Here is a 23174-nt window from a genome sequence, read left to right on the forward strand (position 1 = left end):
GTAAATGGCTGTGCTATAGCGCCACCATGAGGCCAAAGAAGGCCCCAGTACCTGTTACTTTGTATAATATTGATGCATAATCAATCAGTCAGACTGGAGGGCTACAAATTAAAGTTGTGAAGTAATGTGTGAAGCTTTGTTGTTAGTGGAATAAGTGAATGAAAGCACAGGTGTATGTGAAGTTTGGTATAGACTGAACTAGGTATTGTATTTTTTACTGAAGGGTTCAATGGATCTGAAGGTCCATTTCTTTGCAGGTTTGATTAAAAGTCTGTCACTTTGCAACATTTTAAAGACAAATTAATGGTGTTTAAAATGTACAAACTGACATAATGAATTTTACCTGCACTGATTATATGATATAACTGCAAGTATTGCTTGCTTTGCACATGTGTAAAATTTACAAAGTGGCAATTTTGGCTCATAACCTCTTGAATCTGAATTCAATATACAAGGTTTTTTTGTACTTACTTGAATATGTGTAAATTTATGTTTGGATATGAACTACTTTTCCTGTCTTTCACTTCACAAGGCCTGTCGTTATATGTTAATTAGAGAATTCTGCACTGTAGAGCCTCCTGATCTCCATCAAACTTTGCAAGGAATGTCAGAATTGTCATAGCGTATATGTTTATATATCTCTGTATTGATTTGAACTACTTTTCCTGACCTTTGTCTATATGGATTTAAACACAAAAATTTTTGATTATATGCATAGTAGTTAATTTAGTCAAACCCATAAGTACAACATGAGAATGGCCTCAAAACTCTTTAATTGCTCTCAATTATAGTGCCACTGTTTTACCTGGAGCTTCACAGTTGGGAGTTTTGGTACCAGGTGGGGTGTTGGTTCCTTCTATCTTCTGCCCTGTACTGTTCACACACCAGCAGTATCCTGTGGAGGGGTGGCACTGTAGAGGCCTGTAGTGACCTTCCTCATCACACTGAGGGATGAAGGCTCCTATCATGTGTTTGACCGTCACATTGTCCCTCTCCTGCTCACACTTAGTCTTAGGATGATCTGATGAGGATACATATACAGATAGCGGGAGAATAAAGTCATCATATTAGATTGATATTGTCCTTCACAGGGCCTCAAATTCTATACACAGACTTGAGTAAAATCTGAGGAGCACTTCATCTGATATTTTGATATTTTGTTCTTTAGCGTATGCTAATTTTATGCTGTAGAGCCTCCCGATGAATTAACTGTCTCAAACTTGCAGGCCATATCAGACTGTTGTTACATGTATGTCTGTGAATGTTTCTGTTGATGTGAACTACTTTTCATGACTTTTGCCCATGTATGGATTCAAACACAAGGCTTCTGCTAATATGCAAAACAGGTGATTTTCACTGATCGGCCTCTTGAGCGTCTGTCTCTCCCAAATTTGGCACTTAACATCACAGTCACTTACAGTGCATGTCATTTATCTGTTGATGGGATCTACATTTCATGATTTCTGTCCATTTAGATATGAGCATGCAAGGCCTGTGCTAATATGCAAAATAGGCAATTGTGCATTTTAATGCCTCTCTGTGACCGATTTGTCTCAAACTTTAGTTTTCCTCAAAATGTTATACTGTGAATAGATCTGTTCATTTTGGTCAAAATCACTCAAACTGTCAGAGCTTCAGCAATAGAGTATCCTGAGCATCTATGTCAATGCCTCTTGGTGACCGATTTGTCTCAAACTTTGTAGTTTTCCTAAGCATGTTATACCGTCATAAGATTTGGCCATTTTGGTCAAAATCACACAAACTGTCATGGAGTTTCAGAGATACAACTAAGAAAAGTCATACAGGAATGCATTTGATTAATGGGTTGCAGCCACATGCAGTAAAAAAATCAATATTTTTTTTATAATATTTTAGTTTAAGACTTTGATGGTTATTGCAAGTCCTAATTTGATGTAACTGAATAAAAATCCTAGGGCTAGCTTGAAAAGTGCAAATTTTCTATAATTAATGATCCAAAAATAGCATACATTTCTGAAAGGCAGTTATAAATGCATTGTTGTTAGCACTCCTGCAAAGAATCACATGCATCCAATATTATGTTCCTAAATTAAAATTTGTTGGAGATATACTTGATTATCTTGAATAGGGCTCCCTAATGCCAAATGTTTTGAAACTTTACAGAGTAACAGAATCTTTCAGGATCCACAGCAAATAAGTTTCATCATGATTGGTCAATTTGCAGCATTTCAAATTTCTAATGAAAGCTAATTGGCTGAGTTTTAATTGTTCATGCTAAATATGCTAACTTCCTGAATGATTCATTTGCATATTGCAGCCATATTGTTTGACAATTTCAAAATGATTTTGATAAATATTGAGTGTCAAATTCGTGTGAATATTTTCATATTAAGATTGTGGTGATAGGGTGAAAAACCTATGATTTTTTTTACAAAAGTAGGTTTCACATATTGTGCAAATTATCGATCTCAGTGGGCAGAGCTTAGAGTTCCATCAACCTTTTTTGTTTGGTTTGAGCCAAGGAAAGCAAAAGAAGTGGAAATGTATCTCTATGCTTTATACTGTGGGAGATAATCACAGAAATGTAAATGGCTGTGCTATAGCGCCACCATGAGGCCAAAGAAGGCCCCAGTACCTGTTACTTTGTATAATATTGATGCATAATCAATCAGTCAGACTGGAGGGCTACAAATTAAAGTTGTGAAGTAATGTGTGAAGCTTTGTTGTTAGTGGAATAAGTGAATGAAAGCACAGGTGTATGTGAAGTTTGGTATAGACTGAACTAGGTATTGTATTTTTTACTGAAGGGTTCAATGGATCTGAAGGTCCATTTCTTTGCAGGTTTGATTAAAAGTCTGTCACTTTGCAACATTTTAAAGACAAATTAATGGTGTTTAAAATGTACAAACTGACATAATGAATTTTACCTGCACTGATTATATGATATAACTGCAAGTATTGCTTGCTTTGCACATGTGTAAAATTTACAAAGTGGCAATTTTGGCTCATAACCTCTTGAATCTGAATTCAATATACAAGGTTTTTTTGTACTTACTTGAATATGTGTAAATTTATGTTTGGATATGAACTACTTTTCCTGTCTTTCACTTCACAAGGCCTGTCGTTATATGTTAATTAGAGAATTCTGCACTGTAGAGCCTCCTGATCTCCATCAAACTTTGCAAGGAATGTCAGAATTGTCATAGCGTATATGTTTATATATCTCTGTATTGATTTGAACTACTTTTCCTGACCTTTGTCTATATGGATTTAAACACAAAAATTTTTGATTATATGCATAGTAGTTAATTTAGTCAAACCCATAAGTACAACATGAGAATGGCCTCAAAACTCTTTAATTGCTCTCAATTATAGTGCCACTGTTTTACCTGGAGCTTCACAGTTGGGAGTTTTGGTACCAGGTGGGGTGTTGGTTCCTTCTATCTTCTGCCCTGTACTGTTCACACACCAGCAGTATCCTGTGGAGGGGTGGCACTGTAGAGGCCTGTAGTGACCTTCCTCATCACACTGAGGGATGAAGGCTCCTATCATGTGTTTGACCGTCACATTGTCCCTCTCCTGCTCACACTTAGTCTTAGGATGATCTGATGAGGATACATATACAGATAGCGGGAGAATAAAGTCATCATATTAGATTGATATTGTCCTTCACAGGGCCTCAAATTCTATACACAGACTTGAGTAAAATCTGAGGAGCACTTCATCTGATATTTTGATATTTTGTTCTTTAGCGTATGCTAATTTTATGCTGTAGAGCCTCCCGATGAATTAACTGTCTCAAACTTGCAGGCCATATCAGACTGTTGTTACATGTATGTCTGTGAATGTTTCTGTTGATGTGAACTACTTTTCATGACTTTTGCCCATGTATGGATTCAAACACAAGGCTTCTGCTAATATGCAAAACAGGTGATTTTCACTGATCGGCCTCTTGAGCGTCTGTCTCTCCCAAATTTGGCACTTAACATCACAGTCACTTACAGTGCATGTCATTTATCTGTTGATGGGATCTACATTTCATGATTTCTGTCCATTTAGATATGAGCATGCAAGGCCTGTGCTAATATGCAAAATAGGCAATTGTGCATTTTAATGCCTCTCTGTGACCGATTTGTCTCAAACTTTAGTTTTCCTCAAAATGTTATACTGTGAATAGATCTGTTCATTTTGGTCAAAATCACTCAAACTGTCAGAGCTTCAGCAATAGAGTATCCTGAGCATCTATGTCAATGCCTCTTGGTGACCGATTTGTCTCAAACTTTGTAGTTTTCCTAAGCATGTTATACCGTCATAAGATTTGGCCATTTTGGTCAAAATCACACAAACTGTCATGGAGTTTCAGAGATACAACTAAGAAAAGTCATACAGGAATGCATTTGATTAATGGGTTGCAGCCACATGCAGTAAAAAAATCAATATTTTTTTTATAATATTTTAGTTTAAGACTTTGATGGTTATTGCAAGTCCTAATTTGATGTAACTGAATAAAAATCCTAGGGCTAGCTTGAAAAGTGCAAATTTTCTATAATTAATGATCCAAAAATAGCATACATTTCTGAAAGGCAGTTATAAATGCATTGTTGTTAGCACTCCTGCAAAGAATCACATGCATCCAATATTATGTTCCTAAATTAAAATTTGTTGGAGATATACTTGATTATCTTGAATAGGGCTCCCTAATGCCAAATGTTTTGAAACTTTACAGAGTAACAGAATCTTTCAGGATCCACAGCAAATAAGTTTCATCATGATTGGTCAATTTGCAGCATTTCAAATTTCTAATGAAAGCTAATTGGCTGAGTTTTAATTGTTCATGCTAAATATGCTAACTTCCTGAATGATTCATTTGCGTATTGCAGCCATATTGTTTGACAATTTCAAAATGATTTTGATAAATATTGAGTGTCAAATTCGTGTGAATATTTTCATATTAAGATTGTGGTGATAGGGTGAAAAACCTATGATTTTTTTTACAAAAGTAGGTTTCACATATTGTGCAAATTATCGATCTCAGTGGGCAGAGCTTAGAGTTCCATCAACCTTTTTTGTTTGGTTTGAGCCAAGGAAAGCAAAAGAAGTGGAAATGTATCTCTATGCTTTATACTGTGGGAGATAATCACAGAAATGTAAATGGCTGTGCTATAGCGCCACCATGAGGCCAAAGAAGGCCCCAGTACCTGTTACTTTGTATAATATTGATGCATAATCAATCAGTCAGACTGGAGGGCTACAAATTAAAGTTGTGAAGTAATGTGTGAAGCTTTGTTGTTAGTGGAATAAGTGAATGAAAGCACAGGTGTATGTGAAGTTTGGTATAGACTGAACTAGGTATTGTATTTTTTACTGAAGGGTTCAATGGATCTGAAGGTCCATTTCTTTGCAGGTTTGATTAAAAGTCTGTCACTTTGCAACATTTTAAAGACAAATTAATGGTGTTTAAAATGTACAAACTGACATAATGAATTTTACCTGCACTGATTATATGGTATAACTGCAAGTATTGCTTCCTTTGCACATGTGTAAAATTTACAAAGTGGCAATTTTGGCTCATAACCTCTTGAATCTGAATTCAATATACAAGGTTTTTTTGTACTTACTTGAATATGTGTAAATTTATGTTTGGATATGAACTACTTTTCCTGTCTTTCACTTCACAAGGCCTGTCGTTATATGTTAATTAGAGAATTCTGCACTGTAGAGCCTCCTGATCTCCATCAAACTTTGCAAGGAATGTCAGAATTGTCATCGTGTATATGTTTATATATCTCTGTATTGATTTGAACTACTTTTCCTGACCTTTGTCTATATGGATTTAAACACAAAAATTTTGATTATATGCATAGTAGTTAATTTAGTCAAACCCATAAGTACAACATGAGAATGGCCTCAAAACTCTTTAATTGCTCTCAATTATAGTGCCACTGTTTTACCTGGAGCTTCACAGTTGGGAGTTTTGGTACCAGGTGGGGTGTTGGTTCCTTCTATCTTCTGCCCTGTACTGTTCACACACCAGCAGTATCCTGTGGAGGGGTGGCACTGTAGAGGCCTGTAGTGACCCTCCTCATCACACTGAGGGATGAAGGCTCCTATCATGTGTTTGACCGTCACATTGTCCCTCTCCTGCTCACACTTAGTCTTAGGATGATCTGATGAGGATACATATACAGATAGCGGGAAAATAAAGTCATCATATTAGATTGATATTGTCCTTCACAGGGCCTCAAATTCTATACACAGACTTGAGTAAAATCTGAGGAGCACTTCATCTGATATTTTGATATTTTGTTCTTTAGCGTATGCTAATTTTATGCTGTAGAGCCTCCCGATGAATTAACTGTCTCAAACTTGCAGGCCATATCAGACTGTTGTTACATGTATGTCTGTGAATGTTTCTGTTGATGTGAACTACTTTTCATGACTTTTGCCCATGTATGGATTCAAACACAAGGCTTCTGCTAATATGCAAAACAGGTGATTTTCACTGATCGGCCTCTTGAGCGTCTGTCTCTCCCAAATTTGGCACTTAACATCACAGTCACTTACAGTGCATGTCATTTATCTGTTGATGGGATCTACATTTCATGATTTCTGTCCATTTAGATATGAGCATGCAAGGCCTGTGCTAATATGCAAAATAGGCAATTGTGCATTTTAATGCCTCTCTGTGACCGATTTGTCTCAAACTTTAGTTTTCCTCAAAATGTTATACTGTGAATAGATCTGTTCATTTTGGTCAAAATCACTCAAACTGTCAGAGCTTCAGCAATAGAGTATCCTGAGCATCTATGTCAATGCCTCTTGGTGACCGATTTGTCTCAAACTTTGTAGTTTTCCTAAGCATGTTATACCGTCATAAGATTTGGCCATTTTGGTCAAAATCACACAAACTGTCATGGAGTTTCAGAGATACAACTAAGAAAAGTCATACAGGAATGCATTTGATTAATGGGTTGCAGCCACATGCAGTAAAAAAATCAATATTTTTTTTATAATATTTTAGTTTAAGACTTTGATGGTTATTGCAAGTCCTAATTTGATGTAACTGAATAAAAATCCTAGGGCTAGCTTGAAAAGTGCAAATTTTCTATAATTAATGATCCAAAAATAGCATACATTTCTGAAAGGCAGTTATAAATGCATTGTTGTTAGCACTCCTGCAAAGAATCACATGCATCCAATATTATGTTCCTAAATTAAAATTTGTTGGAGATATACTTGATTATCTTGAATAGGGCTCCCTAATGCCAAATGTTTTGAAACTTTACAGAGTAACAGAATCTTTCAGGATCCACAGCAAATAAGTTTCATCATGATTGGTCAATTTGCAGCATTTCAAATTTCTAATGAAAGCTAATTGGCTGAGTTTTAATTGTTCATGCTAAATATGCTAACTTCCTGAATGATTCATTTGCGTATTGCAGCCATATTGTTTGACAATTTCAAAATGATTTTGATAAATATTGAGTGTCAAATTCGTGTGAATATTTTCATATTAAGATTGTGGTGATAGGGTGAAAAACCTATGATTTTTTTTACAAAAGTAGGTTTCACATATTGTGCAAATTATCGATCTCAGTGGGCAGAGCTTAGAGTTCCATCAACCTTTTTTGTTTGGTTTGAGCCAAGGAAAGCAAAAGAAGTGGAAATGTATCTCTATGCTTTATACTGTGGGAGATAATCACAGAAATGTAAATGGCTGTGCTATAGCGCCACCATGAGGCCAAAGAAGGCCCCAGTACCTGTTACTTTGTATAATATTGATGCATAATCAATCAGTCAGACTGGAGGGCTACAAATTAAAGTTGTGAAGTAATGTGTGAAGCTTTGTTGTTAGTGGAATAAGTGAATGAAAGCACAGGTGTATGTGAAGTTTGGTATAGACTGAACTAGGTATTGTATTTTTTACTGAAGGGTTCAATGGATCTGAAGGTCCATTTCTTTGCAGGTTTGATTAAAAGTCTGTCACTTTGCAACATTTTAAAGACAAATTAATGGTGTTTAAAATGTACAAACTGACATAATGAATTTTACCTGCACTGATTATATGGTATAACTGCAAGTATTGCTTCCTTTGCACATGTGTAAAATTTACAAAGTGGCAATTTTGGCTCATAACCTCTTGAATCTGAATTCAATATACAAGGTTTTTTTGTACTTACTTGAATATGTGTAAATTTATGTTTGGATATGAACTACTTTTCCTGTCTTTCACTTCACAAGGCCTGTCGTTATATGTTAATTAGAGAATTCTGCACTGTAGAGCCTCCTGATCTCCATCAAACTTTGCAAGGAATGTCAGAATTGTCATCGTGTATATGTTTATATATCTCTGTATTGATTTGAACTACTTTTCCTGACCTTTGTCTATATGGATTTAAACACAAAAATTTTGATTATATGCATAGTAGTTAATTTAGTCAAACCCATAAGTACAACATGAGAATGGCCTCAAAACTCTTTAATTGCTCTCAATTATAGTGCCACTGTTTTACCTGGAGCTTCACAGTTGGGAGTTTTGGTACCAGGTGGGGTGTTGGTTCCTTCTATCTTCTGCCCTGTACTGTTCACACACCAGCAGTATCCTGTGGAGGGGTGGCACTGTAGAGGCCTGTAGTGACCCTCCTCATCACACTGAGGGATGAAGGCTCCTATCATGTGTTTGACCGTCACATTGTCCCTCTCCTGCTCACACTTAGTCTTAGGATGATCTGATGAGGATACATATACAGATAGCGGGAAAATAAAGTCATCATATTAGATTGATATTGTCCTTCACAGGGCCTCAAATTCTATACACAGACTTGAGTAAAATCTGAGGAGCACTTCATCTGATATTTTGATATTTTGTTCTTTAGCGTATGCTAATTTTATGCTGTAGAGCCTCCCGATGAATTAACTGTCTCAAACTTGCAGGCCATATCAGACTGTTGTTACATGTATGTCTGTGAATGTTTCTGTTGATGTGAACTACTTTTCATGACTTTTGCCCATGTATGGATTCAAACACAAGGCTTCTGCTAATATGCAAAACAGGTGATTTTCACTGATCGGCCTCTTGAGCGTCTGTCTCTCCCAAATTTGGCACTTAACATCACAGTCACTTACAGTGCATGTCATTTATCTGTTGATGGGATCTACATTTCATGATTTCTGTCCATTTAGATATGAGCATGCAAGGCCTGTGCTAATATGCAAAATAGGCAATTGTGCATTTTAATGCCTCTCTGTGACCGATTTGTCTCAAACTTTAGTTTTCCTCAAAATGTTATACTGTGAATAGATCTGTTCATTTTGGTCAAAATCACTCAAACTGTCAGAGCTTCAGCAATAGAGTATCCTGAGCATCTATGTCAATGCCTCTTGGTGACCGATTTGTCTCAAACTTTGTAGTTTTCCTAAGCATGTTATACCGTCATAAGATTTGGCCATTTTGGTCAAAATCACACAAACTGTCATGGAGTTTCAGAGATACAACTAAGAAAAGTCATACAGGAATGCATTTGATTAATGGGTTGCAGCCACATGCAGTAAAAAAATCAATATTTTTTTTATAATATTTTAGTTTAAGACTTTGATGGTTATTGCAAGTCCTAATTTGATGTAACTGAATAAAAATCCTAGGGCTAGCTTGAAAAGTGCAAATTTTCTATAATTAATGATCCAAAAATAGCATACATTTCTGAAAGGCAGTTATAAATGCATTGTTGTTAGCACTCCTGCAAAGAATCACATGCATCCAATATTATGTTCCTAAATTAAAATTTGTTGGAGATATACTTGATTATCTTGAATAGGGCTCCCTAATGCCAAATGTTTTGAAACTTTACAGAGTAACAGAATCTTTCAGGATCCACAGCAAATAAGTTTCATCATGATTGGTCAATTTGCAGCATTTCAAATTTCTAATGAAAGCTAATTGGCTGAGTTTTAATTGTTCATGCTAAATATGCTAACTTCCTGAATGATTCATTTGCGTATTGCAGCCATATTGTTTGACAATTTCAAAATGATTTTGATAAATATTGAGTGTCAAATTCGTGTGAATATTTTCATATTAAGATTGTGGTGATAGGGTGAAAAACCTATGATTTTTTTTACAAAAGTAGGTTTCACATATTGTTCAAATTATCGATCTCAGTGGGCAGAGCTTAGAGTTCCATCAACCTTTTTTGTTTGGTTTGAGCCAAGGAAAGCAAAAGAAGTGGAAATGTATCTCTATGCTTTATACTGTGGGAGATAATCACAGAAATGTAAATGGCTGTGCTATAGCGCCACCATGAGGCCAAAGAAGGCCCCAGTACCTGTTACTTTGTATAATATTGATGCATAATCAATCAGTCAGACTGGAGGGCTACAAATTAAAGTTGTGAAGTAATGTGTGAAGCTTTGTTGTTAGTGGAATAAGTGAATGAAAGCACAGGTGTATGTGAAGTTTGGTATAGACTGAACTAGGTATTGTATTTTTTACTGAAGGGTTCAATGGATCTGAAGGTCCATTTCTTTGCAGGTTTGATTAAAAGTCTGTCACTTTGCAACATTTTAAAGACAAATTAATGGTGTTTAAAATGTACAAACTGACATAATGAATTTTACCTGCACTGATTATATGATATAACTGCAAGTATTGCTTGCTTTGCACATGTGTAAAATTTACAAAGTGGCAATTTTGGCTCATAACCTCTTGAATCTGAATTCAATATACAAGGTTTTTTTGTACTTACTTGAATATGTGTAAATTTATGTTTGGATATGAACTACTTTTCCTGTCTTTCACTTCACAAGGCCTGTCGTTATATGTTAATTAGAGAATTCTGCACTGTAGAGCCTCCTGATCTCCATCAAACTTTGCAAGGAATGTCAGAATTGTCATCGTGTATATGTTTATATATCTCTGTATTGATTTGAACTACTTTTCCTGACCTTTGTCTATATGGATTTAAACACAAAAATTTTGATTATATGCATAGTAGTTAATTTAGTCAAACCCATAAGTACAACATGAGAATGGCCTCAAAACTCTTTAATTGCTCTCAATTATAGTGCCACTGTTTTACCTGGAGCTTCACAGTTGGGAGTTTTGGTACCAGGTGGGGTGTTGGTTCCTTCTATCTTCTGCCCTGTACTGTTCACACACCAGCAGTATCCTGTGGAGGGGTGGCACTGTAGAGGCCTGTAGTGACCCTCCTCATCACACTGAGGGATGAAGGCTCCTATCATGTGTTTGACCGTCACATTGTCCCTCTCCTGCTCACACTTAGTCTTAGGATGATCTGATGAGGATACATATACAGATAGCGGGAGAATAAAGTCATCATATTAGATTGATATTGTCCTTCACAGGGCCTCAAATTCTATACACAGACTTGAGTAAAATCTGAGGAGCACTTCATCTGATATTTTGATATTTTGTTCTTTAGCGTATGCTAATTTTATGCTGTAGAGCCTCCCGATGAATTAACTGTCTCAAACTTGCAGGCCATATCAGACTGTTGTTACATGTATGTCTGTGAATGTTTCTGTTGATGTGAACTACTTTTCATGACTTTTGCCCATGTATGGATTCAAACACAAGGCTTCTGCTAATATGCAAAACAGGTGATTTTCACTGATCGGCCTCTTGAGCGTCTGTCTCTCCCAAATTTGGCACTTAACATCACAGTCACTTACAGTGCATGTCATTTATCTGTTGATGGGATCTACATTTCATGATTTCTGTCCATTTAGATATGAGCATGCAAGGCCTGTGCTAATATGCAAAATAGGCAATTGTGCATTTTAATGCCTCTCTGTGACCGATTTGTCTCAAACTTTAGTTTTCCTCAAAATGTTATACTGTGAATAGATCTGTTCATTTTGGTCAAAATCACTCAAACTGTCAGAGCTTCAGCAATAGAGTATCCTGAGCATCTATGTCAATGCCTCTTGGTGACCGATTTGTCTCAAACTTTGTAGTTTTCCTAAGCATGTTATACCGTCATAAGATTTGGCCATTTTGGTCAAAATCACACAAACTGTCATGGAGTTTCAGAGATACAACTAAGAAAAGTCATACAGGAATGCATTTGATTAATGGGTTGCAGCCACATGCAGTAAAAAAATCAATATTTTTTTTATAATATTTTAGTTTAAGACTTTGATGGTTATTGCAAGTCCTAATTTGATGTAACTGAATAAAAATCCTAGGGCTAGCTTGAAAAGTGCAAATTTTCTATAATTAATGATCCAAAAATAGCATACATTTCTGAAAGGCAGTTATAAATGCATTGTTGTTAGCACTCCTGCAAAGAATCACATGCATCCAATATTATGTTCCTAAATTAAAATTTGTTGGAGATATACTTGATTATCTTGAATAGGGCTCCCTAATGCCAAATGTTTTGAAACTTTACAGAGTAACAGAATCTTTCAGGATCCACAGCAAATAAGTTTCATCATGATTGGTCAATTTGCAGCATTTCAAATTTCTAATGAAAGCTAATTGGCTGAGTTTTAATTGTTCATGCTAAATATGCTAACTTCCTGATTGATTCATTTGCGTATTGCAGCCATATTGTTTGACAATTTCAAAATGATTTTGATAAATATTGAGTGTCAAATTCGTGTGAATATTTTCATATTAAGATTGTGGTGATAGGGTGAAAAACCTATGATTTTTTTTACAAAAGTAGGTTTCACATATTGTGCAAATTATCGATCTCAGTGGGCAGAGCTTAGAGTTCCATCAACCTTTTTTGTTTGGTTTGAGCCAAGGAAAGCAAAAGAAGTGGAAATGTATCTCTATGCTTTATACTGTGGGAGATAATCACAGAAATGTAAATGGCTGTGCTATAGCGCCACCATGAGGCCAAAGAAGGCCCCAGTACCTGTTACTTTGTATAATATTGATGCATAATCAATCAGTCAGACTGGAGGGCTACAAATTAAAGTTGTGAAGTAATGTGTGAAGCTTTGTTGTTAGTGGAATAAGTGAATGAAAGCACAGGTGTATGTGAAGTTTGGTATAGACTGAACTAGGTATTGTATTTTTTACTGAAGGGTTCAATGGATCTGAAGGTCCATTTCTTTGCAGGATTGATTAAAAGTCTGTCACTTTGCAACATTTTAAAGACAAATTAATGGTGTTTAAAATGTACAAACTGACATAATGAATTTTACCTGCACTGATTATATGATATAACTGCAAGTATTGCTTGCTTTGCACATGTGTAAAATTTACAAAGTGGCAATTTTGGCTCATAACCTCTTGAATCTGAATTCAATATACAAGGTTTTTTTGTACTTACTTGAATATGTGTAAATTTATGTTTGGATATGAACTACTTTTCCTGTCTTTCACTTCACAAGGCCTGTCGTTATATGTTAATTAGAGAATTCTGCACTGTAGAGCCTCCTGATCTCCATCAAACTTTGCAAGGAATGTCAGAATTGTCATCGTGTATATGTTTATATATCTCTGTATTGATTTGAACTACTTTTCCTGACCTTTGTCTATATGGATTTAAACACAAAAATTTTTGATTATATGCATAGTAGTTAATTTAGTCAAACCCATAAGTACAACATGAGAATGGCCTCAAAACTCTTTAATTGCTCTCAATTATAGTGCCACTGTTTTACCTGGAGCTTCACAGTTGGGAGTTTTGGTACCAGGTGGGGTGTTGGTTCCTTCTATCTTCTGCCCTGTACTGTTCACACACCAGCAGTATCCTGTGGAGGGGTGGCACTGTAGAGGCCTGTAGTGACCCTCCTCATCACACTGAGGGATGAAGGCTCCTATCATGTGTTTGACCGTCACATTGTCCCTCTCCTGCTCACACTTAGTCTTAGGATGATCTGATGAGGATACATATACAGATAGCGGGAGAATAAAGTCATCATATTAGATTGATATTGTCCTTCACAGGGCCTCAAATTCTATACACAGACTTGAGTAAAATCTGAGGAGCACTTCATCTGATATTTTGATATTTTGTTCTTTAGCGTATGCTAATTTTATGCTGTAGAGCCTCCCGATGAATTACCTGTCTCAAACTTGCAGGCCATATCAGACTGTTGTTACATGTATGTCTGTGAATGTTTCTGTTGATGTGAACTACTTTTCATGACTTTTGCCCATGTATGGATTCAAACACAAGGCTTCTGCTAATATGCAAAACAGGTGATTTTCACTGATCGGCCTCTTGAGCGTCTGTCTCTCCCAAATTTGGCACTTAACATCACAGTCACTTACAGTGCATGTCATTTATCTGTTGATGGGATCTACATTTCATGATTTCTGTCCATTTAGATATGAGCATGCAAGGCCTGTGCTAATATGCAAAATAGGCAATTGTGCATTTTAATGCCTCTCTGTGACCGATTTGTCTCAAACTTTAGTTTTCCTCAAAATGTTATACTGTGAATAGATCTGTTCATTTTGGTCAAAATCACTCAAACTGTCAGAGCTTCAGCAATAGAGTATCCTGAGCATCTATGTCAATGCCTCTTGGTGACCGATTTGTCTCAAACTTTGTAGTTTTCCTAAGCATGTTATACCGTCATAAGATTTGGCCATTTTGGTCAAAATCACACAAACTGTCATGGAGTTTCAGAGATACAACTAAGAAAAGTCATACAGGAATGCATTTGATTAATGGGTTGCAGCCACATGCAGTAAAAAAATCAATATTTTTTTTATAATATTTTAGTTTAAGACTTTGATGGTTATTGCAAGTCCTAATTTGATGTAACTGAATAAAAATCCTAGGGCTAGCTTGAAAAGTGCAAATTTTCTATAATTAATGATCCAAAAATAGCATACATTTCTGAAAGGCAGTTATAAATGCATTGTTGTTAGCACTCCTGCAAAGAATCACATGCATCCAATATTATGTTCCTAAATTAAAATTTGTTGGAGATATACTTGATTATCTTGAATAGGGCTCCCTAATGCCAAATGTTTTGAAACTTTACAGAGTAACAGAATCTTTCAGGATCCACAGCAAATAAGTTTCATCATGATTGGTCAATTTGCAGCATTTCAAATTTCTAATGAAAGCTAATTGGCTGAGTTTTAATTGTTCATGCTAAATATGCTAACTTCCTGAATGATTCATTTGCGTATTGCAGCCATATTGTTTGACAATTTCAAAATGATTTTGATAAATATTGAGTGTCAAATTCGTGTGAATATTTTCATATTAAGATTGTGGTGATAGGGTGAAAAACCTATGATTTTTTTTACAAAAGTAGGTTTCACATATTGTGCAAATTATCGATCTCAGTGGGCAGAGCTTAGAGTTCCATCAACCTTTTTTGTTTGGTTTGAGCCAAGGAAAGCAAAAGAAGTGGAAATGTATCTCTATGCTTTATACTGTGGGAGATAATCACAGAAATGTAAATGGCTGTGCTATAGCGCCACCATGAGGCCAAAGAAGGCCCCAGTACCTGTTACTTTGTATAATATTGATGCATAATCAATCAGTCAGACTGGAGGGCTACAAATTAAAGTTGTGAAGTAATGTGTGAAGCTTTGTTGTTAGTGGAATAAGTGAATGAAAGCACAGGTGTATGTGAAGTTTGGTATAGACTGAACTAGGTATTGTATTTTTTACTGAAGGGTTCAATGGATCTGAAGGTCCATTTCTTTGCAGGATTGATTAAAAGTCTGTCACTTTGCAACAGTTTAAAGACAAATTAATGGTGTTTAAAATGTACAAACTGACATAATGAATTTTACCTGCACTGATTATATGATATAACTGCAAGTATTGCTTGCTTTGCACATGTGTAAAATTTACAAAGTGGCAATTTTGGCTCATAACCTCTTGAATCTGAATTCAATATACAAGGTTTTTTTGTACTTACTTGAATATGTGTAAATTTATGTTTGGATATGAACTACTTTTCCTGTCTTTCACTTCACAAGGCCTGTCGTTATATGTTAATTAGAGAATTCTGCACTGTAGAGCCTCATGATCTCCATCAAACTTTGCAAGGAATGTCAGAATTGTCATCGTGTATATGTTTATATATCTCTGTATTGATTTGAACTACTTTTCCTGACCTTTGTCTATATGGATTTAAACACAAAAATTTTGATTATATGCATAGTAGTTAATTTAGTCAAACCCATAAGTACAACATGAGAATGGCCTCAAAACTCTTTAATTGCTCTCAATTATAGTGCCACTGTTTTACCTGGAGCTTCACAGTTGGGAGTTTTGGTACCAGGTGGGGTGTTGGTTCCTTCTATCTTCTGCCCTGTACTGTTCACACACCAGCAGTATCCTGTGGAGGGGTGGCACTGTAGAGGCCTGTAGTGACCCTCCTCATCACACTGAGGGATGAAGGCTCCTATCATGTGTTTGACCGTCACATTGTCCCTCTCCTGCTCACACTTAGTCTTAGGATGATCTGATGAGGATTCATATACAGATAGCGGGAGAATAAAGTCATCATATTAGATTGATATTGTCCTTCACAGGGCCTCAAATTCTATACACAGACTTGAGTAAAATCTGAGGAGCACTTCATCTGATATTTTGATATTTTGTTCTTTAGCGTATGCTAATTTTATGCTGTAGAGCCTCCCGATGAATTAACTGTCTCAAACTTGCAGGCCATATCAGACTGTTGTTACATGTATGTCTGTGAATGTTTCTGTTGATGTGAACTACTTTTCATGACTTTTGCCCATGTATGGATTCAAACACAAGGCTTCTGCTAATATGCAAAACAGGTGATTTTCACTGATCGGCCTCTTGAGCGTCTGTCTCTCCCAAATTTGGCACTTAACATCACAGTCACTTACAGTGCATGTCATTTATCTGTTGATGGGATCTACATTTCATGATTTCTGTCCATTTAGATATGAGCATGCAAGGCCTGTGCTAATATGCAAAATAGGCAATTGTGCATTTTAATGCCTCTCTGTGACCGATTTGTCTCAAACTTTAGTTTTCCTCAAAATGTTATACTGTGAATAGATCTGTTCATTTTGGTCAAAATCACTCAAACTGTCAGAGCTTCAGCAATAGAGTATCCTGAGCATCTATGTCAATGCCTCTTGGTGACCGATTTGTCTCAAACTTTGTAGTTTTCCTAAGCATGTTATACCGTCATAAGATTTGGCCATTTTGGTCAAAATCACACAAACTGTCATGGAGTTTCAGAGATACAACTAAGAAAAGTCATACAGGAATGCATTTGATTAATGGGTTGCAGCCACATGCAGTAAAAAAATCAATATTTTTTTTATAATATTTTAGTTTAAGACTTTGATGGTTATTGCAAGTCCTAATTTGATGTAACTGAATAAAAATCCTAGGGCTAGCTTGAAAAGTGCAAATTTTCTATAATTAATGATCCAAAAATAGCATACATTTCTGAAAGGCAGTTATAAATGCATTGTTGTTAGCACTCCTGCAAAGAATCACATGCATCCAATATTATGTTCCTAAATTAAAATTTGTTGGAGATATACTTGATTATCTTGAATAGGGCTCCCTAATGCCAAATGTTTTGAAACTTTACAGAGTAACAGAATCTTTCAGGATCCACAGCAAATAAGTTTCATCATGATTGGTCAATTTGCAGCATTTCAAATTTCTAATGAAAGCTAATTGGCTGAGTTTTAATTGTTCATGCTAAATATGCTAACTTCCTGAATGATTCATTTGCGTATTGCAGCCATATTGTTTGACAATTTCAAAATGATTTTGATAAATATTGAGTGTCAAATTCGTGTGAATATTTTCATATTAAGATTGTGGTGATAGGGTGAAAAACCTATGATTTTTTTTACAAAAGTAGGTTTCACATATTGTGCAAATTATCGATCTCAGTGGGCAGAGCTTAGAGTTCCATCAACCTTTTTTGTTTGGTTTGAGCCAAGGAAAGCAAAAGAAGTGGAAATGTATCTCTATGCTTTATACTGTGGGAGATAATCACAGAAATGTAAATGGCTGTGCTATAGCGCCACCATGAGGCCAAAGAAGGCCCCAGTACCTGTTACTTTGTATAATATTGATGCATAATCAATCAGTCAGACTGGAGGGCTACAAATTAAAGTTGTGAAGTAATGTGTGAAGCTTTGTTGTTAGTGGAATAAGTGAATGAAAGCACAGGTGTATGTGAAGTTTGGTATAGACTGAACTAGGTATTGTATTTTTTACTGAAGGGTTCAATGGATCTGAAGGTCCATTTCTTTGCAGGATTGATTAAAAGTCTGTCACTTTGCAACATTTTAAAGACAAATTAATGGTGTTTAAAATGTACAAACTGACATAATGAATTTTACCTGCACTGATTATATGATATAACTGCAAGTATTGCTTGCTTTGCACATGTGTAAAATTTACAAAGTGGCAATTTTGGCTCATAACCTCTTGAATCTGAATTCAATATACAAGGTTTTTTTGTACTTACTTGAATATGTGTAAATTTATGTTTGGATATGAACTACTTTTCCTGTCTTTCACTTCACAAGGCCTGTCGTTATATGTTAATTAGAGAATTCTGCACTGTAGAGCCTCCTGATCTCCATCAAACTTTGCAAGGAATGTCAGAATTGTCATCGTGTATATGTTTATATATCTCTGTATTGATTTGAACTACTTTTCCTGACCTTTGTCTATATGGATTTAAACACAAAAATTTTTGATTATATGCATAGTAGTTAATTTAGTCAAACCCATAAGTACAACATGAGAATGGCCTCAAAACTCTTTAATTGCTCTCAATTATAGTGCCACTGTTTTACCTGGAGCTTCACAGTTGGGAGTTTTGGTACCAGGTGGGGTGTTGGTTCCTTCTATCTTCTGCCCTGTACTGTTCACACACCAGCAGTATCCTGTGGAGGGGTGGCACTGTAGAGGCCTGTAGTGACCCTCCTCATCACACTGAGGGATGAAGGCTCCTATCATGTGTTTGACCGTCACATTGTCCCTCTCCTGCTCACACTTAGTCTTAGGATGATCTGATGAGGATACATATACAGATAGCGGGAGAATAAAGTCATCATATTAGATTGATATTGTCCTTCACAGGGCCTCAAATTCTATACACAGACTTGAGTAAAATCTGAGGAGCACTTCATCTGATATTTTGATATTTTGTTCTTTAGCGTATGCTAATTTTATGCTGTAGAGCCTCCCGATGAATTAACTGTCTCAAACTTGCAGGCCATATCAGACTGTTGTTACATGTATGTCTGTGAATGTTTCTGTTGATGTGAACTACTTTTCATGACTTTTGCCCATGTATGGATTCAAACACAAGGCTTCTGCTAATATGCAAAACAGGTGATTTTCACTGATCGGCCTCTTGAGCGTCTGTCTCTCCCAAATTTGGCACTTAACATCACAGTCACTTACAGTGCATGTCATTTATCTGTTGATGGGATCTACATTTCATGATTTCTGTCCATTTAGATATGAGCATGCAAGGCCTGTGCTAATATGCAAAATAGGCAATTGTGCATTTTAATGCCTCTCTGTGACCGATTTGTCTCAAACTTTAGTTTTCCTCAAAATGTTATACTGTGAATAGATCTGTTCATTTTGGTCAAAATCACTCAAACTGTCAGAGCTTCAGCAATAGAGTATCCTGAGCATCTATGTCAATGCCTCTTGGTGACCGATTTGTCTCAAACTTTGTAGTTTTCCTAAGCATGTTATACCGTCATAAGATTTGGCCATTTTGGTCAAAATCACACAAACTGTCATGGAGTTTCAGAGATACAACTAAGAAAAGTCATACAGGAATGCATTTGATTAATGGGTTGCAGCCACATGCAGTAAAAAAGTCAATTTTTTTTTATAATATTTTAGTTTAAGACTTTGATGGTTATTGCAAGTCCTAATTTGATGTAACTGAATAAAAATCCTAGGGCTAGCTTGAAAAGTGCAAATTTTCTATAATTAATGATCCAAAAATAGCATACATTTCTGAAAGGCAGTTATAAATGCATTGTTGTTAGCACTCCTGCAAAGAATCACATGCATCCAATATTATGTTCCTAAATTAAAATTTGTTGGAGCTATACTTGATTATCTTGAATAGGGCTCCCTAATGCCAAATGTTTTGAAACTTTACAGAGTAACAGAATCTTTCAGGATCCACAGCAAATAAGTTTCATCATGATTGGTCAATTTGCAGCATTTCAAATTTCTAATGAAAGCTAATTGGCTGAGTTTTAATTGTTCATGCTAAATATGCTAACTTCCTGAATGATTCATTTGCGTATTGCAGCCATATTGTTTGACAATTTCAAAATGATTTTGATAAATATTGAGTGTCAAATTCGTGTGAATATTTTCATATTAAGATTGTGGTGATAGGGTGAAAAACCTATGATTTTTTTTACAAAAGTAGGTTTCACATATTGTTCAAATTATCGATCTCAGTGGGCAGAGCTTAGAGTTCCATCAACCTTTTTTGTTTGGTTTGAGCCAAGGAAAGCAAAAGAAGTGGAAATGTATCTCTATGCTTTATACTGTGGGAGATAATCACAGAAATGTAAATGGCTGTGCTATAGCGCCACCATGAGGCCAAAGAAGGCCCCAGTACCTGTTACTTTGTATAATATTGATGCATAATCAATCAGTCAGACTGGAGGGCTACAAATTAAAGTTGTGAAGTAATGTGTGAAGCTTTGTTGTTAGTGGAATAAGTGAATGAAAGCACAGGTGTATGTGAAGTTTGGTATAGACTGAACTAGGTATTGTATTTTTTACTGAAGGGTTCAATGGATCTGAAGGTCCATTTCTTTGCAGGTTTGATTAAAAGTCTGTCACTTTGCAACATTTTAAAGACAAATTAATGGTGTTTAAAATGTACAAACTGACATAATGAATTTTACCTGCACTGATTATATGATATAACTGCAAGTATTGCTTGCTTTGCACATGTGTAAAATTTACAAAGTGGCAATTTTGGCTCATAACCTCTTGAATCTGAATTCAATATACAAGGTTTTTTTGTACTTACTTGAATATGTGTAAATTTATGTTTGGATATGAACTACTTTTCCTGTCTTTCACTTCACAAGGCCTGTCGTTATATGTTAATTAGAGAATTCTGCACTGTAGAGCCTCCTGATCTCCATCAAACTTTGCAAGGAATGTCAGAATTGTCATCGTGTATATGTTTATATATCTCTGTATTGATTTGAACTACTTTTCCTGACCTTTGTCTATATGGATTTAAACACAAAAATTTTTGATTATATGCATAGTAGTTAATTTAGTCAAACCCATAAGTACAACATGAGAATGGCCTCAAAACTCTTTAATTGCTCTCAATTATAGTGCCACTGTTTTACCTGGAGCTTCACAGTTGGGAGTTTTGGTACCAGGTGGGGTGTTGGTTCCTTCTATCTTCTGCCCTGTACTGTTCACACACCAGCAGTATCCTGTGGAGGGGTGGCACTGTAGAGGCCTGTAGTGACCCTCCTCATCACACTGAGGGATGAAGGCTCCTATCATGTGTTTGACCGTCACATTGTCCCTCTCCTGCTCACACTTAGTCTTAGGATGATCTGATGAGGATACATATACAGATAGCGGGAGAATAAAGTCATCATATTAGATTGATATTGTCCTTCACAGGGCCTCAAATTCTATACACAGACTTGAGTAAAATCTGAGGAGCACTTCATCTGATATTTTGATATTTTGTTCTTTAGCGTATGCTAATTTTATGCTGTAGAGCCTCCCGATGAATTAACTGTCTCAAACTTGCAGGCCATATCAGACTGTTGTTACATGTATGTCTGTGAATGTTTCTGTTGATGTGAACTACTTTTCATGACTTTTGCCCATGTATGGATTCAAACACAAGGCTTCTGCTAATATGCAAAACAGGTGATTTTCACTGATCGGCCTCTTGAGCGTCTGTCTCTCCCAAATTTGGCACTTAACATCACAGTCACTTACAGTGCATGTCATTTATCTGTTGATGGGATCTACATTTCATGATTTCTGTCCATTTAGATATGAGCATGCAAGGCCTGTGCTAATATGCAAAATAGGCAATTGTGCATTTTAATGCCTCTCTGTGACCGATTTGTCTCAAACTTTAGTTTTCCTCAAAATGTTATACTGTGAATAGATCTGTTCATTTTGGTCAAAATCACTCAAACTGTCAGAGCTTCAGCAATAGAGTATCCTGAGCATCTATGTCAATGCCTCTTGGTGACCGATTTGTCTCAAACTTTGTAGTTTTCCTAAGCATGTTATACCGTCATAAGATTTGGCCATTTTGGTCAAAATCACACAAACTGTCATGGAGTTTCAGAGATACAACTAAGAAAAGTCATACAGGAATGCATTTGATTAATGGGTTGCAGCCACATGCAGTAAAAAAGTCAATTTTTTTTTATAATATTTTAGTTTAAGACTTTGATGGTTATTGCAAGTCCTAATTTGATGTAACTGAATAAAAATCCTAGGGCTAGCTTGAAAAGTGCAAATTTTCTATAATTAATGATCCAAAAATAGCATACATTTCTGAAAGGCAGTTATAAATGCATTGTTGTTAGCACTCCTGCAAAGAATCACATGCATCCAATATTATGTTCCTAAATTAAAATTTGTTGGAGCTATACTTGATTATCTTGAATAGGGCTCCCTAATGCCAAATGTTTTGAAACTTTACAGAGTAACAGAATCTTTCAGGATCCACAGCAAATAAGTTTCATCATGATTGGTCAATTTGCAGCATTTCAAATTTCTAATGAAAGCTAATTGGCTGAGTTTTAATTGTTCATGCTAAATATGCTAACTTCCTGAATGATTCATTTGCGTATTGCAGCCATATTGTTTGACAATTTCAAAATGATTTTGATAAATATTGAGTGTCAAATTCGTGTGAATATTTTCATATTAAGATTGTGGTGATAGGGTGAAAAACCTATGATTTTTTTTACAAAAGTAGGTTTCACATATTGTGCAAATTATCGATCTCAGTGGGCAGAGCTTAGAGTTCCATCAACCTTTTTTGTTTGGTTTGAGCCAAGGAAAGCAAAAGAAGTGGAAATGTATCTCTATGCTTTATACTGTGGGAGATAATCACAGAAATGTAAATGGCTGTGCTATAGCGCCACCATGAGGCCAAAGAAGGCCCCAGTACCTGTTACTTTGTATAATATTGATGCATAATCAATCAGTCAGACTGGAGGGCTACAAATTAAA

At 35.9% G+C, this 23174-nt stretch overlaps 1 protein-coding gene across 1 annotated transcript; it reads right to left on the reverse strand.

Annotated features, from left to right (window-relative positions):
• Window positions 1-656: 656 nt before the first annotated feature.
• Window positions 657-22241, reverse strand: LOC145651661 (thyroglobulin-like). The gene is made up of 11 exons (XM_081698645.1): window positions 22223-22241; window positions 21305-21520; window positions 18743-18958; window positions 16180-16395; window positions 13618-13833; window positions 11055-11270; window positions 8493-8708; window positions 5931-6146; window positions 3369-3584; window positions 806-1021; window positions 657-676 (listed from the first exon to the last, which is right to left on the reverse strand). The coding sequence occupies exons 1-11, from the start codon at window positions 22239-22241 to the stop codon at window positions 657-659; spliced, it is 1983 nt and encodes a 660-aa protein (XP_081554771.1).
• Between the last annotated feature and the right edge of the window lie 933 nt (window positions 22242-23174).

This window comes from Electrophorus electricus, chromosome 16 (assembly GCF_041902795.1).
Source record: "Electrophorus electricus isolate QZ-2024a chromosome 16, ASM4190279v1, whole genome shotgun sequence".
Lineage (NCBI taxonomy): Eukaryota > Metazoa > Chordata > Actinopteri > Gymnotiformes > Gymnotidae > Electrophorus > Electrophorus electricus.

Coding starts and splice junctions, on each gene's coding strand:
- LOC145651661 (XM_081698645.1), bottom strand. Junction 13,834..16,179: donor TCCCAACTGTGAAGCTCCAG/GTAAAACAGTGG, acceptor TATCCTCATCAG/ATCATCCTAAGACTAAGTGT. Junction 6,147..8,492: donor TCCCAACTGTGAAGCTCCAG/GTAAAACAGTGG, acceptor TATCCTCATCAG/ATCATCCTAAGACTAAGTGT.